At 50.8% G+C, this 15,657-nt stretch overlaps 1 protein-coding gene, 1 long non-coding RNA gene and 1 gene segment (V, D, J or C); 2 read left to right on the plus strand and 1 right to left on the minus strand.

The window, feature by feature from the left end:
* Positions 1 to 15,657, plus strand: part of LOC121010111 (immunoglobulin lambda variable 3-9-like) — a gene marked incomplete at its 3' end in the record, with an annotated part of 226,055 nt that overhangs the window by 133,484 nt on the left and 76,914 nt on the right.
* LOC121010132 (immunoglobulin lambda-1 light chain-like) overlaps positions 1 to 15,657 on the plus strand; it is a 152,113-nt gene that overhangs the window by 63,488 nt on the left and 72,968 nt on the right. The window contains exons 1-3 of one of the 31 annotated variants that reach the window (XM_040443526.1): positions 3,590 to 3,595; positions 9,159 to 9,212; positions 9,592 to 9,890. The exons of 28 other annotated variants lie outside the window; for them this stretch is intronic. In XM_040443526.1, coding sequence (XP_040299460.1) covers positions 9,177 to 9,212; positions 9,592 to 9,890 — 335 coding nt within the window. In that variant the 5' untranslated portion in view covers positions 3,590 to 3,595; positions 9,159 to 9,176. Of the gene's footprint in view, positions 1 to 3,589; positions 3,596 to 9,158; positions 9,213 to 9,591; positions 9,891 to 15,657 lie in introns of those variants that run through there. 2 more of the 31 variants (XM_040443528.1, XM_040443530.1) reach the window with 2 other exon arrangements.
* On the minus strand, positions 5,336 to 8,253 carry LOC121010139 (uncharacterized). The gene is made up of 3 exons (XR_005781015.1): positions 8,148 to 8,253; positions 6,572 to 6,732; positions 5,336 to 5,634 (listed from the first exon to the last, which is right to left on the minus strand). It is a non-coding gene; the product is annotated as an uncharacterized LOC121010139 (long non-coding RNA).

Raw genomic sequence — 15,657 nt, forward strand, 5'->3', positions numbered from 1 at the left:
AACATCATAATGTGTGGGCCAGGGGGCTGAGTATAGGCACCTGTCAGCTCCTTGTAAAATATTCACCATGAGTGATCTTCAGGTTGGGAGGATGAACAGTACTCAGTCTGGAGCTCAGTCAGTGTAGCAGTCAGGACTTGTCCCTGCTCCCAGGCTCCTCCCCAGGTGTGCCCTGCACTCAGCTCCATGTGGTCCCAACCCCAGGACCCAGCTTCCACAGACACCGAGGAATGGACAGAAGGGGGTCTGGCACCAAGAGTCTGCAGAATACGGAATCTCAGCCTCGCCTGGCTCACTCCATGGTCCTATAAACTGCAGGCCTCCCTGCCCCATGGGAGGAGATGCCCCTTCTGAACTGATGCTGGGCAGAGAAGAGAGGGCTCAGAGGCCAGCAGAAGCTGAGCTAGTGGTGACCACTGCAGGTCACAGCCATGGCAGAGCCCTCCATGGAGCTCCCGAAGTTGTATAGGATTTCCTTTGGCCTAGGAGAGCAGGTTGTGGGGCTGAGGGTGTGGGCTTGGGGTAAGAACACTCCTCTCTGTTCCTCTGGATTCTCTGTCTTCTGACAACCTCAGCTGCCTCCTCGGGTGGCCAGAGCAGGCTCGTCTGATTTTAGACCTAGGCAGGTAATGCCTTTGTAGAGTAACAGGGCCGGGGGACCCTGCCCCATCTGTGGAGTCTCAGGAGGCACAGCTCTGGGACATCTTCTTCATGGCCTAGACCCCTTCTCCTTCTCTTCACTCTCTGAACAGGTATTGTCCCAGCCTCAGCCCACACACTTGGCCTCCATAGGACCGGAGCTGGGTCTGTCCCAAACTCTGAGTCAGCTCAGAAAACCTTAGAGGGAATGGACCTTACTTCCTTCAGCCCCCTCTCCTCTCCTCTCATACAGGCTCTGTGCCTCTTACAACCCGAGCCAGACCCTGCCCATGTCAGTAGCCCTGGCCAGATCCAGGACCCCCTGCTCTCTAGATAAGCTCATGCATGAATCTGCATCTTGGAACCAGCAGAAGCCAAGTCAGGACCCCAAGCCAGATATATATAAAGACAGTGAATGACCCTTAGGAATCCCTGACTAATTCTGAGGATCCTACTTGGGGACATGGCCACCCTGAGAATCAGACAAACCCTGTGCCAAGACAAGGCTGACCATTTCTGTGCCATTTCCCATGACAGGGGACAACTGGTAGTAATTCATTGTGACACAGATAAATGAGGAAGTGAGACACAAACCTGCCATCCCTGGCCTGGCATTTACTCGCATTGGCTCTCTGGGCAGGTGTAGGTCAGGCCTTAGGGTCAGGAGCCTTCCCTGGTCCTGGCCCAGCCCCTGCACAGTGGGAGACTCCAGCAGGTTCTCTGTCCTCAGTATCTGTATATCATACCGAACAGTAGAGAGCTATACTGACTTGTGGGGACTGTACTGACATATTATACTATATAATGAGGCTTTAGGGTGTCATCATACATTACATGGGCCCCAGATGTAATCACATGTCACAAAAGAGAGGACACAGTTGTCTCAGACAGCACAGTCCTGCGGAAATTCCTCTTCCCTTGGGTACAGCCAGCCTGGATGGGCCCCAGGGGCTGTGCCTCCCCTGATTTCCTGGATGAGGTGTCCCCACATCCTGAAGGACTGTCTGAGGCTTTGTGAAGAGGGAACCAGGCCTCTACTGCCCCAGGCTCTTCCCTCCTTAGGTTTTACAGAAACTGTGGAAGAAATGCAGATACCCACTTAGGTCCCATGTGGGGACTCTCTCCTGGCCCCACTGTCCTCCCACTGCCCCAAATACCATCACCTGCACCAGGCAGGTCTAACCCTTAGCTCAGGTGGGACCCACATGGCCTCACACCACCCCTGTGCTGACCCTGCAGGGTCCACATCTGCAATTGGACATCACCTGTCATTCCAGGATAAAGATCTTTTCCAAGATGTCAATAAAGTTGTATCATGCACTGAATTTCTCTTCAAGATTCTTTGGCTTGTGGTTTTGAAATTGACTTTTACAGCAATTGCATGAAGTCAAAATGACAGATGATGAATTTTTTTAAGAAGGAAGAGCAGGGGCACCTGGGTGACTCAGCCCGTTAAGCGTCTGACTCTTGATTTTGGCTAATGTCATGATCTTGCAGTTTGTGAGTTCAAACCATGCATGGGGCTCCACGCTGATGGTGGGGAGACTGCATGGATTTCTCTCTCCCTTTCTCTCTGCCCCTCCCCTGCTCGTTCTCTCTCTCTCCCTCTCTCAAAACAAACTTAAAAAAATTTTAAAGAAGGAAAAACAGAAGCTTCCCCTATTCCCACTCCTTTCTAAATCACAGTGACACCTCCGTGGGGATGGGGAGACACAGGACAGAGAATCATTGTGTCCTAGAAAAGCATGGTAAGTATACTTGCATTATTCCATCTGCGACTTGCTTATGGACCTGGAAAACTAGAAAGACCATTTTTTGTGGGAATTCCTAAGACTAAAATAATATTTCCAGGAATTTTTCAGGTTAAAGGATCCTTAAAAGGTCACTCTAGACGATTATAATCTGGAGATTCTCACCATAGGATTTCTCATCAACAGGACAAAGAAATCGCTAGCACCTTAGGGAGGTTCTTAGGTTCCCCAGTCCCATGGCCAAGTGCAACAGCGTCCCCCACAGATGCTTGACAGACTGAGAGGACCAAGCTGTCTTCTTCAGGACCCAGAACATTCTGGCTGAGGTCGACCCTCATCCCCTCTCAGCCTGGGTGGCCTTCCTCACCTGGTGCAGGTGACTATTGCTGCCTTGCACCTGCCAGCCTCCACTCTTCTCTCTGCCTCTTCAGGGACTGGGGATCGGTGGTCCTCTCCTGGCCTCCCCTCCCTGTCAGGTGCACCCCTCGCTCATGTCCCTGCTCGTGCCATCCAGTCTGTGGGTGTTGGGGAAAGCAGTGACAGGTCATCCACATGGGACCTCAGACAGGGGGCCAGGAACACATACACATGAAGCACCTTAATCCCTGTGGCTACAGTTGATAAGAGGTTGGGGGGAGGAAAGGACTAGTAACCACTCCTCTGAATGGCCTCAGCCCCTGGGTGACTTAAGGAGAACCCAGGGCTGGTCTGAACCCACCCATGTCAAACTTGTGCCCGCCCCAGCAGTTTCCTCCTGGAGGCCCCTCCAGTGCCCAGCAGCTGCCAAGAGATCCTGACTTTTTTTTTTTATGTTTTTTAAATTTATTTTTTAAAACAGAGACAGAGCATGAGCAGGGGAGGGGCAGAGAGAAAGAGGGAGACACAGAATCCGAAGCAGGCTCCAGGCTCTGAGCTGTCAGCACAGAGCCTGACGCTGGCCTCGAACTCACGGACTGTGAGATCATGACATGAGCTGAAGTCGGGCCTAACCGACTGAGCCACCCAGGTGCCCCAAGAGATCCTGACTTATTACCTAGAAACTGCCTCTTACCACACCTGACCACACTTTCTGTGCCCAGAATGCTCACCTTAGGAGAAAAGTCCACACAGGCCCTGAACTGGGTTGGAATCCCAGGTCCCTCAGGTTTTTCCTGTTCTTTCAGATCCTTTATACCTTTCCCCAAGGACACTACTGTGCTCTTCCCGTACACATCTCACTGCTTGTTTCTTCTTTCTGTACATCTCTAGAGCAGCTCCAGAATAACTCCTTCAGAAGGAACTGTGTGTTTTGTTCATGCAAAATTCCCAGGATGTAATGTGTGCCAGAATAATATGGGTCTGAATAAATGTCTGCTCTGTGGACGCTGTCCTGTCTCTGTCTTTGAAGCATTAGTCCCCAGTCACCTTTCGCCCCACACACATCAGGCTTGAATCCATACTTGGCACCAATAATAATGATTCCCTGAAGCCTGTGTCTCACAGTGCTAAGCTGTGACACCACATGCATGACCTCCCACCACCTTAGAGACAGGTACAGGGATGCCTCAGTGAAACCTGTGCCCTCTTCCACAAAATGAGCCTGTTCGTGTTTTCATGAATAATCTGGGCACCTCATGCCAGGACATGAAGCAGGCAGGAGCCATGCATAGAAAAGTCATTCCTCCCTGGGGCAGCAGTCCATGGAGCAGGACTCAGCATCTGAGCTGTAGGTTAGGAATCTCCACTTCACAGGGGAGGCCCTAGCACCTCCAGCAGCCAGTGTGGAGTGGCCACCAGGGGGCAGCAGAGATCACCTGCCAAAGCCACCTGCAGATGGGAGAGTCTGGCCATTAGGGCTTTTAACAGACAAGGGGGGTTAGCAACCCAGACCTGAGGCCTTCAGGTTATTTGTCATTGGCCTACAGTGTCATCCTTCACTCTCAAGTACACATTCTTCAGGGTGTATGTGTGTTGGGTCCTGCTCATGGAGACATCACCTATTCCTCTAATACAGGTAGAGGCACTTTTCCCACCACCAACACATACCCCAGCACACTTTAACGGACCTAAATTAGGCACTTTGACTGTCCACAAACACTGGACCTCCCTGTGATCACACATTTCCCCTTCCCTTCCCTGAGCTGTCAGACACAGCCCCTCCTCCTTCCTGGAAGTTCCTCCCACCTGCACCCTCACCTGTGCCTCCACTTATGTCCCTCAAGAAAGGGAGAGGGGACTGGAATATTCTGTTCTTCCCTTTCACAGTGCCCACAACACAGCAATTTTTATGATAATATTTTTTCAACTTCACTTATACATTAAGATGTTTATTACATATTTTCCCCAACAACTGAAGACAACATAATTATGACAGAGTTGGCTTGAGGAGTCAGTAAACTTTGAAGCCCCCTCTCATTCTCTTATATGGCAATATTTCTTTCTTCACCTGATCTGTGCAGGGTCCAGCCTGAAGATGAAGCTATTACTGTCAGTCAAGAGACAGCAGTGGTGATGCTCACAGTGACACAGGCAGAGGGGGAAGTGAGACACAAACCACTTCCCCATCTATGTCACACTCTCCTTCAGCCTCAGGAGGAATGTGGACAAAGAATTCAGTAGGTCTGGCCCAGGTCTCCAGATCTGAGATGCCCAGACCTCTCTCCCAACCCAACTGCCCAGGCAGGCTCTGCACCCTGTAGGTGAGGAGTGCATGTGCAGGAGGCAGGATGAGGCTATCAGGTTTTCCTGGCTAGGGTATTTGTTGGGGATGGAAGACCAGGTTGGAAGGACACACAGAGAGACATCCATAGACACATGACAAGCTCGAGGTGACAAAGGGAAGTCTCAGCTTTCAGTTGAAGAATCAGTGCTGTGTCTCTGGATGGAAGCATTTCTTCTTTAGCACCAAGACCTCTAGGGCAGTGAGTGTAGGATCACGGGGACAGGGAGCAGTAGCTTGGCAGCAGGTCTCCAGGTTTATCAGTGGGGAAATGCTCCCAATTACAGTCCCTGATTCCTGGACGCAGGAATGCCAGCTATGGGAGAAACAGTGCCACGTAGTGCACATGTGTTTAGAGCAAAGAACGTGTCCTGAAAGGGGTTGCCATGTGGCTGCCAGAGCAACTGAGTCTTCAAGAGGCTGCTAGTCTGTTCATTCGAGCCGGATGCTTCAGAATGTTGAAGAACATGGCCTGATCAGTGAATTCATGGGCACGAGCGTGTTGCACCGCTTCATCTGATGTGAAATGAGTGCCTTGGGAAAAAGCTGCAGGTGGAATATGACAACAGTTGCTTAAGCATTCCGTGAGTCCATGGAGAATCATCTGGGCAGAGAATGGCAGGCAAAGAAAGCAAGTCCCTATCTGGGGCTGTAGTACTAATATTGTTAACTATCGGGGTGGCCACACATCATAAAGAAACCTCTGTGAACCAGCCCTAAGTGTTCTTCTCTATGTCACCACTCATAATATGGCCCCACAAGACCATAGTTGTAGGCAATTGAGAAAAGACAATGCAGCAAGGTTGGGGTCATGGGCGCTGGGGCCATTTTCTCATGCAACTCACCTGTGACTTGAGGACCTAGTGAAGCCTGACCTCCTATTAGCCTCTTCCAGTTAATGGAAGAGATGGAGAGCTCTTGAGAATGCCCAAGTCATGGCATGACTGGTCAGATAACACCCAATCCATTCAGGCAACTCAGGTCATGGGGTAATAAAGAGCATACAGTCTGTATAAGGCTCAGTAACAACCTAAAGTGCTTTCCAAATGAAGCTTTCTGTTTATACAGATGAAATGAAAATTGGTAGGCTGCTCATCTATTTCAGTTCTAGGAACACCATGATCAACTGGCTGACATCAATGAACTCGGTCAAATAATTCTGATTACTAATTTGATTCTGCTGCTCATTGTGGCAACCACCCCCACCTCATCACTGGTGATAAAATGGACCACTGTGTCTCCTGACCAACCAAGGATCCCATCAAGTACAATCTAGTATCCAATTCAGGGTTCGGAGCCTCTAGGAAAAAACATATAAGTATATAAACACACACACCTACATACAAAGAGACAGCAGAGACACATTAGTATATATTTACTCACACATTCATGATATTCCTATATGTGCACGTGCATAAATCTATAATATTAAGGGATGCATTGCAGCATCACAGGAATTTGATGTCATGCTAAATACACGCACCTGGCACAGGAGTCAGAAACTGAAGGGAGACGAAAGGTGCAGCCACTGCAATGTGGTCACTGTCATATGCTAAGGAGATGACCCAGCCTCAGTGACTGGCAGCTACAAAAAGGCTGTTGCTTCCCCTTCAGTTTGCTCAGGAATTCACATAGGAATCACTCCTGTGAGTCACCAAAAAGAGAAACAAACAGCAAAATAAATTCTGGCAACACATCACTTAAGCCCTGAAAATTTTAACTTATAAGAAAATATTACCTTGAAACTGAATGAGTTTTATTTTTTTTAATTTTTTTAAATGTTTATTTATTTTTGAGAGAGAGAGACAGAGCATGAACGAGGGAGGGGCAGAGAGAGAGGGAGACACAGAATCTGAAGCAGGCTCCAGGCTCTGAGCTGTCAGCACAGTGCCCGACGCGGGGCTCGAACTCACGGACCGTGAGATCATGACCTGAGCCGAGGTCAGACGCTCAACCAACTGAGCCACCCAGGCGCCCCTGAAACTGAATGAGTTTTAAATCACAGACACCTTAGATTCTCACACCTCCTTCGCCCTCAGACAAACAGGAATGTTCCCCGCAGGGACTGACCCTGCCGTCCCCAAACACACGCCCACCACATGTTCCTTCTTCCCATCCTGACAGCAGCTCCAAGGTCACTCTGCAGAGAGGCCTCTTCCAACATCTCACCACATAGCACCTGCCTGTCATTTCTTCTGATCTCCATCTTAATGGCCTACTACTGAATGGTTTTCTCCCTGCCATTATTTTATTAATTCACTGATTGGTGGTAATCATTTCCCTACTGGTCAATAACATTTTCATGTAAAACATACACATGATAATCAGAGGCAGGAACAGACAAATCCCCTCCCAACAAAGTCTGGAGTCAGATGGCTCTTCTCCAGACACTCACCAATTCCAAGAATTCCCAGCTATGTTCATTTTTTGTCCCAACAGCCCAGCTACGGAGCTTTGCTTTTCTTTCTTGCTGACAATAGACAGGTGCCTGCTGCAGCTCCAGCTGTCACACCCGTGCTCAAGAGGAAAGGCACTCCACAAATCTGGTCTCTTTCCTTACTTCATGACAGTGAAAGTCCCCAAACAGATCCCCAGCTGAATGACATATCCATTGGCTAGTGCTGAGCAACAGGGTCCATCCTGGCCCAGAGGGACATGGGAATAGCAATGGCTTGGCTTTCAAATGAATGTAGAACACAAGACGTAGGTAGAAGGCGGTAGAGACGTCTGCTGTGTCACCAAAACAAGTGTGTCCACTACGCCGCCCCTCCCACAGCACGGAAATTCTGGGAAAGAAACTGTGCCTTCTTCGTAGAGATTTCCCAGGATGGACAGTCAGCCAGACCGAAGTGGGTCTGAATAAATGTTTGTTGAGTGTGTGTTCTCCTGTCTCTGTCCTTGGAACACCAGCCACCATGGCCCTGTTTGGTGCACCAGCTGACAGCACTAGCAAGAGGCAGTCCCCGAGTCCTGTGTCACCTCCTGCAAGGCCCAGAGCCACACCCATGACCACCCACCTCCCCAGAGATGTGAGCAGTAAAACCTCAGATGGGCCTTACCTGCTCCTCCCATTGGCCTGTTCCTATTTTCATGGATACTCTCATCTCCTGAAGTCTGGCCTTGAGAGTGGCAGGGACCATGTAGAGAAGAGCAGTTCCTCCCCTGGGGACAGCAGTGCATCAATCAGGGAATCCTACTCCGAGCTGTGGGTTCTGAATCTCCAGCAGGGCAAAGGACTTCCCCGCGCCTCCAGCAGCCAGTGTGGAGCCACCACCAGAGGGCAGCAGAGATCACCCAGCAAAGCCACCTGCACACAGGGAGGCTCCAGGTATCAGGGGTTCTAACAAGGAGGGAGGGCTGCTAACCAGGACCTGAGACCTGTGGGAAAGATGTCGTTTCTACAGCACCACCTCTGACTCTGATGTAAAATTCTGACTCGCTGTCTCTCAGTTCTCTGCCTTGTAGATTTGTCTCTGTCTCTAGCACAGGTCCAGTACTTCATGCCTCTCCAGCCCGACCCATTCCTGCTTAAACTCAGCCACTGTCAAACCTTGCTAAAGCTGGGTCTGTCCCTGGCACTGAGCACACCCTCAGAGTACTGAGGCATAGGATCGATAACCTGTCCTCGGGAACCCATGTGTACTTGGCAAGGGAGGAATTCGGTTTGGGTTCTGGTGTTCCTCAACAGAGATATAACTTAGGAACCACACTGACCTAAGCCACCTTAAACTGCCTGCAGAGGAAACGTGCTCATGGACTCAGAAAATGCAGACAAACGCCATCTCTGAGCTCAGCCAGGACAAGCCACCCCAGGAGCAAGGTCAGGACACGGAGAGATATGGAGTGTGGACCCAGCCTATGCGACCAGAGTGTAAGTCAGAATTCCCTGGGCTGAGGGTGGGTCTGCAGGGCTGTCCCTCCCTTCTCTGGCCCCTTGGGGCTGAGCCCTTCTCTGAAACCACAAAGCTCCTCAGCAGCAGCCCCTGAGCCCTGGCTGATTTGCATAACCAGCAGGTCTCTCCAGCAAGGGGATAAGAGAGACTTTGCCCAGTCTTGGGCCTTGGTAGCAGAATCAGAGTGCCTCCACCATGGCCTGGACCCCTCTCCTCCTCGCTCACTGCACAGGTGCTGCACCCAGGCTCAGACCCACTGCAGACCCAGGGATCTGGGGCAATCCAGGCCCTGACTCTGAGCTCAGCAGGGGGCTGGTTGTAGGGGGAAGGATGGTTATGACCCTGCTGCAGGATGAGAGACTGGAGGGGTGTAATCTCCCCAAATCCTCACTGGCTCTGTGTGACCCTGAGGCACTACGCCTTCCCGGAGAAAAATGAAAATGGACCCCTTTGTTCAAAAGCTCCATACACCAGCCAGGCCTATTGGCCTCAGGGGCTGAAATGATTGGAGGGTGGAAACAGGGGGCCCAGATCCCTGGAGCTCAGGCCAGGTAGGGGAGGGTCTCCTGAGATGAGATCCAGAGCTGAAACCTCCCTTTTCTCTCTTGACGGTTCCGTGGCTTCCTATGAGCTGACTCAGCCCCCATCAGTGTCAGTGAACCTGGGACAGACGGCCAGGATCACATGTGGAGGAAACAACATTGGAAATAAAGATGCTTACTGGTACCAGCAGAAGTCAGGCCAGGCCCCCATGCTGATTATCTATGAGGACAGCAAACGGCCCTCAGGGATCCCTGACCGATTCTCTGGCACCAACTCGGGGAACATGGCCACCTTGACCATCAGCGAGGCCCAGGCCGAAGATGAGGCTGACTATTACTGCCAGGTGTGGGACAGCAGTAGTGATGCTCACGGTGACACAGGCAGAGGGGGAAGTGAGACGAAAACCCCTTCCCCATTGGTGTTACACTTTCCTCTAGCTCCAGAAGGCCTGTGCACAAAGCAATGCAGAAGATCTGACAGAGGTGTCCAGACCCAAGGTCCCCAGACCTCCCTATGCACCCACCCTTCAGGTGGTTGATTTGTAGATCCTGAGATTGTCTGGGCCAGACTGTGTGTGAGAGCAAAGGGACTGGCTGGAAGGACAAACAGAAACATCCATCCACTGCTCATTATCCCTGCATTTCCATATGGTGGTCATGGGCTACTCCCTCACATAACGGACAAGTATTAGAACCCAGACATTTCCAGCTCAGCTGAACTCCTAAAGCCCTGCCACAATGACAGCTGGGGACTCTGAGTGGAGCAGACAAGTGCATTACCCACTGTGGTGTCACCCCCCTCCTGGGCTCACACATGCACCCACCTCTGCCTAGAGCCCCTGACAGCTCACAAGGGGTCCTCCTGGCTGGGAAGTGCTCTTGGTTCAGACAACTGCCTCCCCAGATTTTTGCCCTTCTCAGAGAGGTTCCATTGAGAGATGCCCTGAATCCAAGGTCCCAAGGCCCTACCTCAGGTTCAAATGTCTGAAAGGTCCCAGCTTTAGAGCTCCCTGAAGGATTGAGGCCTCATCTGACATCTCATTCTGTGTGGGTCACTCTTCTTTCTGCCCAGTCTGACCTCCCTCCTCCTTCCAGGTTTCCGCACATGCACTTCTCCGTCTCAGAGTCTGATTGCAGAAACCCAATCCGGGCTGGTGGGCATCCCTGACAGGGTCCTCAGGGACATTAAGAGGTCACTATATACCCACATCTAGGGTTTCTCCCCCAATTCTCCAATGTGCATGTCAAATCCCCAGAGATCAAATTGTTTCTTATATTTTGATACAATGAGAAAAGATGCAGACACACTATGTGCCCTAGGTTCTGATGGACAGTTCGCAAGTCACATCCAATCTGATGGTGAATGAGGGACGTGGAGAAGTTGCTCCCTCTTACAAAGTGACCAGAAGGTACACAATCACAAGGGTGAGACACAAAATGGGTGCTGCTTCACTTCTACCCCCAAGTTGGGCATAAGAACCTCTCCTTTTTTTTTTTAATGTTTATTTAATTTTGAAGGAGCCAGACAGAGCACGAGCAGGGGAAGGGCAGAGAGGGAAGGAGACACAGAATCCGAAGCAGGCTCCAGGCTCTGAGATGTCAGCACAGAGACCAATGCGGGGCTTGAACTCAGAAGCCATGAGATCATGAGCTGAAGTCAGACGCCCAACCGACTGAGCCACCCAGGCACCCCAAGAACCTCTCTTTATACCCATCCTACCCAGAAATATAGACAGAAAACAATTTTGTGAAATACAGTTGAGCTGTCAGTGCTGTCACTTAATAAACCACCAGAGTCCCCCCTCATCCACATGAAATCTACCCACATCCCCAGAAACCACAGTCTGCAAATAAAGAGAATATTGGCAGCCATGCTTCCACCTACTATGTGAAACCACCCAGTGAATAATTACAAACATGCTCAGCCCTTCCCCACAGAGGATACAAAATACCTTATTGTCTACCACTGATATTTATTTTTGTCCCAGATGAAATGATACCCTATAACTTCATCTTGAGATAGAAAGTTAACTATTATGAACACATCTGATGGTAGATGACAATGGGATGAGACAGGAGAACAAAAGAAAGGCATATGATTGCTATATATCCAAACAGATTCATATCAACATCAGGAAGAAACACTTGTTCCTTGAATTGTTCTCATTTCTGCCACTACCTGTGGTCAGAGTGGTGTCTATAATTATCTTCTTCACTAACGACCCCATATCCCCTTCCCTCAGCAAATACCTGAGCTAGTCGTCATCCCTGCCAGTTGGGAACACCACCTTTGTCTGGAAATTTGGTCCATTATCACATCTACTGAACTGGATTATGGTGAATTTATGACTATAATTACAGTCCAAGTTTAGGGGATTTTCTGAATCCATATATACTTCTGCTTGTCCCAGTGTGTGGTAGAGACCCAACTGCCCCTTGATAGATATCAGAATCATTGAGTCAGTGCCCCCTGCTTTTCCTGGTGATTCACTGCCAGAAAGACACAGGAGGGGCCATGGCGCCCTCTCAACCACCAGTGCAGAGCAGACAAGATCCCGCTGGGTATCATCCCATTCACAACACACAACCCATGTGGCTGATGAAAAAGTCTGTTCCTAAACCATTTTTTCCACATCACTACAGGGTCTACAATCTGTATCAAGCTCAGTTGATGAGGGCAGGACAACTAAGCCCAAGAACCAGGTGACCTAGTAGGACCTGGGGAGACAAGGAGAAGAAGTGAGATGTTCCAGGGTGGCCCAGACTCCTGGCCTGTGACACTCAGTGAGCACACAGTCCCCTGAGGAGGGGGGGGGGGGGTCTTCACAAGATGCAGCTGCAGGCACGGCAGGGCTGGGTGGGGCCCCGGGCATCTGCATATGGAACAGCTCCCAGGTGCCTGTGGTGCTGATCCTCCCAGGACCACACTCTGTGTGGCCTTACCTCTGCTCCCTGGCTGCTCCCAGCACAGGTGAGAGGCCCACAGGGAGGCACAGTGTGTGGCACAGGCACCCTGCTCTCTCCCACCCAGGGTTCATGGGGTCAGGTGCATGCCCTCACCTCTGTCCATATTGCTCCCTCACCTCAGGGCTGAACTCAGCTTCCCTTTCTTCTTGCAGGCCCCTCTCCTCTCCTGGTTTACAGACTCCATGCCTCCCTTGGCCTTATGCTACCTCCCTCCATGTCAGTGGCCCTGGGGAGGCCGAGAATCCCCTGCTCCAAAGATAAGCTCAGGCGTGAACATGCATCTTGATACCCGCAGAAGGCAAGCCAGGTCCCCAATCTGGTTATATATACAGATAGGAGCAACCATCCAGGTCTGATTCTGAGGATGCAACTTAGGGACATGGCCCCCCGGCATGACCAGGACCACGAGGGCCAGGACAAGGTTGCCATTGCTGTATCATCTATCATGGCAGCAGGAGTGTTAGGGAATGATTCACAGTGACACAGAAGGATGGGGATGGGACACAAACCCTCCCACCATGGCCTGGATCTCACTTCCACCTGCCCTCTCAGTAGGTGCTGTCAGGCCTTAGGATTGGTGTCCTCCCTGGTCCTGGCCTGACTCTCCAGGGTGGGAGAAACCAGCAGGTTCTTCCTCTGGTCTGTGTTTATCCTAATGAACAGAGTTGGGGGACTCTCCTGACTATTGGGATTATTGAGTTTTATGGTTGATAGTAAAGATTTAGGGTGTCATTAAATATCACATTGGCCCCAGATGTAATCACATGCCACTCAGGAGGGGAGACAGCTGTCTCAGAGAGCACAGTCCTGTAGGAACTCCTCTTCTCCTTGGATACAGGCAGCCTGCATGGGCCACAGGGGCCATGCCTACCCTGCTTTCCTCAGTGAGGCGTCCCCACATCCTGAAGGACTGCCAGATGCTTTGTGAAGAGGGGACAAGGCCCCTACTGCCCCGGGCTCTTCCATCCTTAGATTTTGCACAAACTGTGGAAGAAATGCAGCCACCATCTTGGATCCTACCTGGGGGCTTTCTCCTGGCACCACTGTCCTCCCATTGCCCCAAATCCCATCACCTGCACCAGGCAGGTCCGACCCTTAGCTCAGGTCTGACCCACATGGATTCACCCCCACCCTGAGGCTGACCCTGTGTGGTGGCTCTGTCTGCATTAAGCACCCTTCCATTTTCTGAGAGGAAAGACCCTTTCCCAGACTTGTAAAACTTTTTTGATAAATTGAATTTCTCTTCATGGCTCCTTGATCTGTGGTTTGAAATTGATTTTTAGAGCAATTGCATGAAGTCAAAATAATAGATGAGGAATTTATTAAGAGGGAAAAGCATAAGCTTCCCCTATTTCCACTCCTGACTTGAGTCAGAAAGATACCTTCGTGGGTGTTGAGAGACACAGTACAGAAAATCATTTTCTCCTCACCAAATCATGGCAAGTACAGTTGGAATATTTCATCTAAAATTTACTCATTGACCTTATGAACTAGAAAGGCAACATTTTATGGGAATCCCTATGACCAAAATATTATTTCCAGGGATTTTTCAGGTTAAAGGATCATGAGCAGGTCACTACAGAGAATTATTCTCCAGAGATTCTCAACAACATGACAATGAATGGGCTGGCACCCTTGTCCAGGTGGCCCCATGCCAAGTGCGCAGCGCCCCCCACAGGCAGCTACTAGAACTGAGGGGAAGAATGGGGCGCCTGGGTGGCTCAGTCGGTTGAGCGTCCGACTTCAGCTCAGGTCACGATCTCGCGGTTCGTGATTTCGAGCCCCGCGTCGGGCTCTGGGCTGATGGCTCAGAGCCTGGAGCCTGCTTCCGATTCTGTGTCTCCCTCTCTCTCTGCCCCTCCCCCGTTCATGCTCTGTCTCTGTCTCAAAAATAAATAAACATAAAAAAAATTAAAAAAAAAAAAAAAGAACTGAGGGGAAGAAGCTGTCTCCTTCAGGACCTGGAACATTCTGGCTGAGGTCAACCCTCATCCCCTCTCAGCCTGGGCAGCCTTTCTCACCTGGTGCAGGTGACTGTTGCTGCCTGGCACCTGCCAGCCTCTGCTCTTCTCTCTGCCTCTCAGGGACTGGGGACCTGCAGGCCTCTCCCAGCCTCCCTTCCCTCTCAGATGCACCCCTCCCTCATGTTCCTGTTCAGCTCAGCCAGTCTGGGGGTGTTGGGGAGAGCAGTGCTAGGTCATCCACGTGGGACGATACAGGAGAACAGGACAAAAGGTACATTAGTACTTGTCTCCCTGTGGTTTTAGGTGGTAAGGGGCAGGTGGAGATGAATAATAATCACTGGCCTGAATGGCCTCTACCCCCAGGTGATCTAGGGAGATTCCCAGGCACTGAGCACACTCGTGTCAAACCTGTTCCTTTCTACCTCAGTATCTTCCTGCTGGCGGCCCCTAAATGTGCCCAGCAGCCACTAAGAGAACTTATTACCCGGAAAATGCCTCTTACCATACCTGATCACATCCCTCTGTGCCCAGAATCCTCACCTTAGGAGAAACTCGCACTGGCCCTGAACCGGATTTGAATCCTAGGTCCCGCAAGTCTGTCCCATTCTTTCAGATCCTCTCACGGCTCCTCCCCTCCTCAGGGCACTGAATGGGCTCTTCCCACACTTGTTTCTCTTCCCTGAGTAGGGTCAGAGTTCCGTCTTCAATACGGACTGTGTCCTGTTCATGCAAAATTCTCAGGATGGAAAGTGAACCAGACCAATGTGGGTCTGAATACATGTTGGCTGGGTGGATGCTCTCCTGTCTCTCTGTCTTTGGAGCATTTGTCCCCGGTCACTACCCCCCAACACACATAAGCCCTGTATTCACAGTTGGCACCAATTAAAGCCACTCCCTGAGTCCTATATCCCCCATGCAGTACCACCTGTATGACCTCCCACCACTGCAGAGAGGAGTGCAAGGACTCTTCAGTGAAACCTGTGTTGTCCTCCTCCAGATGAAACTCTTCATGTTATCATGGGTAATCTGGGCCCCTCATGCCAGAACATGAGGCAGCAGAAACCATGCATAGAGAAGTCATTCCTCACTGGGGCGGCAGTCCATGGAGCAGGGATAGGTTAGGAATCTACACTTTACAAGGGAGGCCCCTACACCTCCAGCCACCAGTGTGGAGTGGCCACCAGGGGGCAGCAGAGACCACCC

This window comes from Herpailurus yagouaroundi, unplaced genomic scaffold (genome assembly GCF_014898765.1).
Source record: "Herpailurus yagouaroundi ecotype Mexico unplaced genomic scaffold, PumYag 191, whole genome shotgun sequence".
Taxonomy (NCBI): Eukaryota; Metazoa; Chordata; class Mammalia; order Carnivora; family Felidae; genus Herpailurus; species Herpailurus yagouaroundi.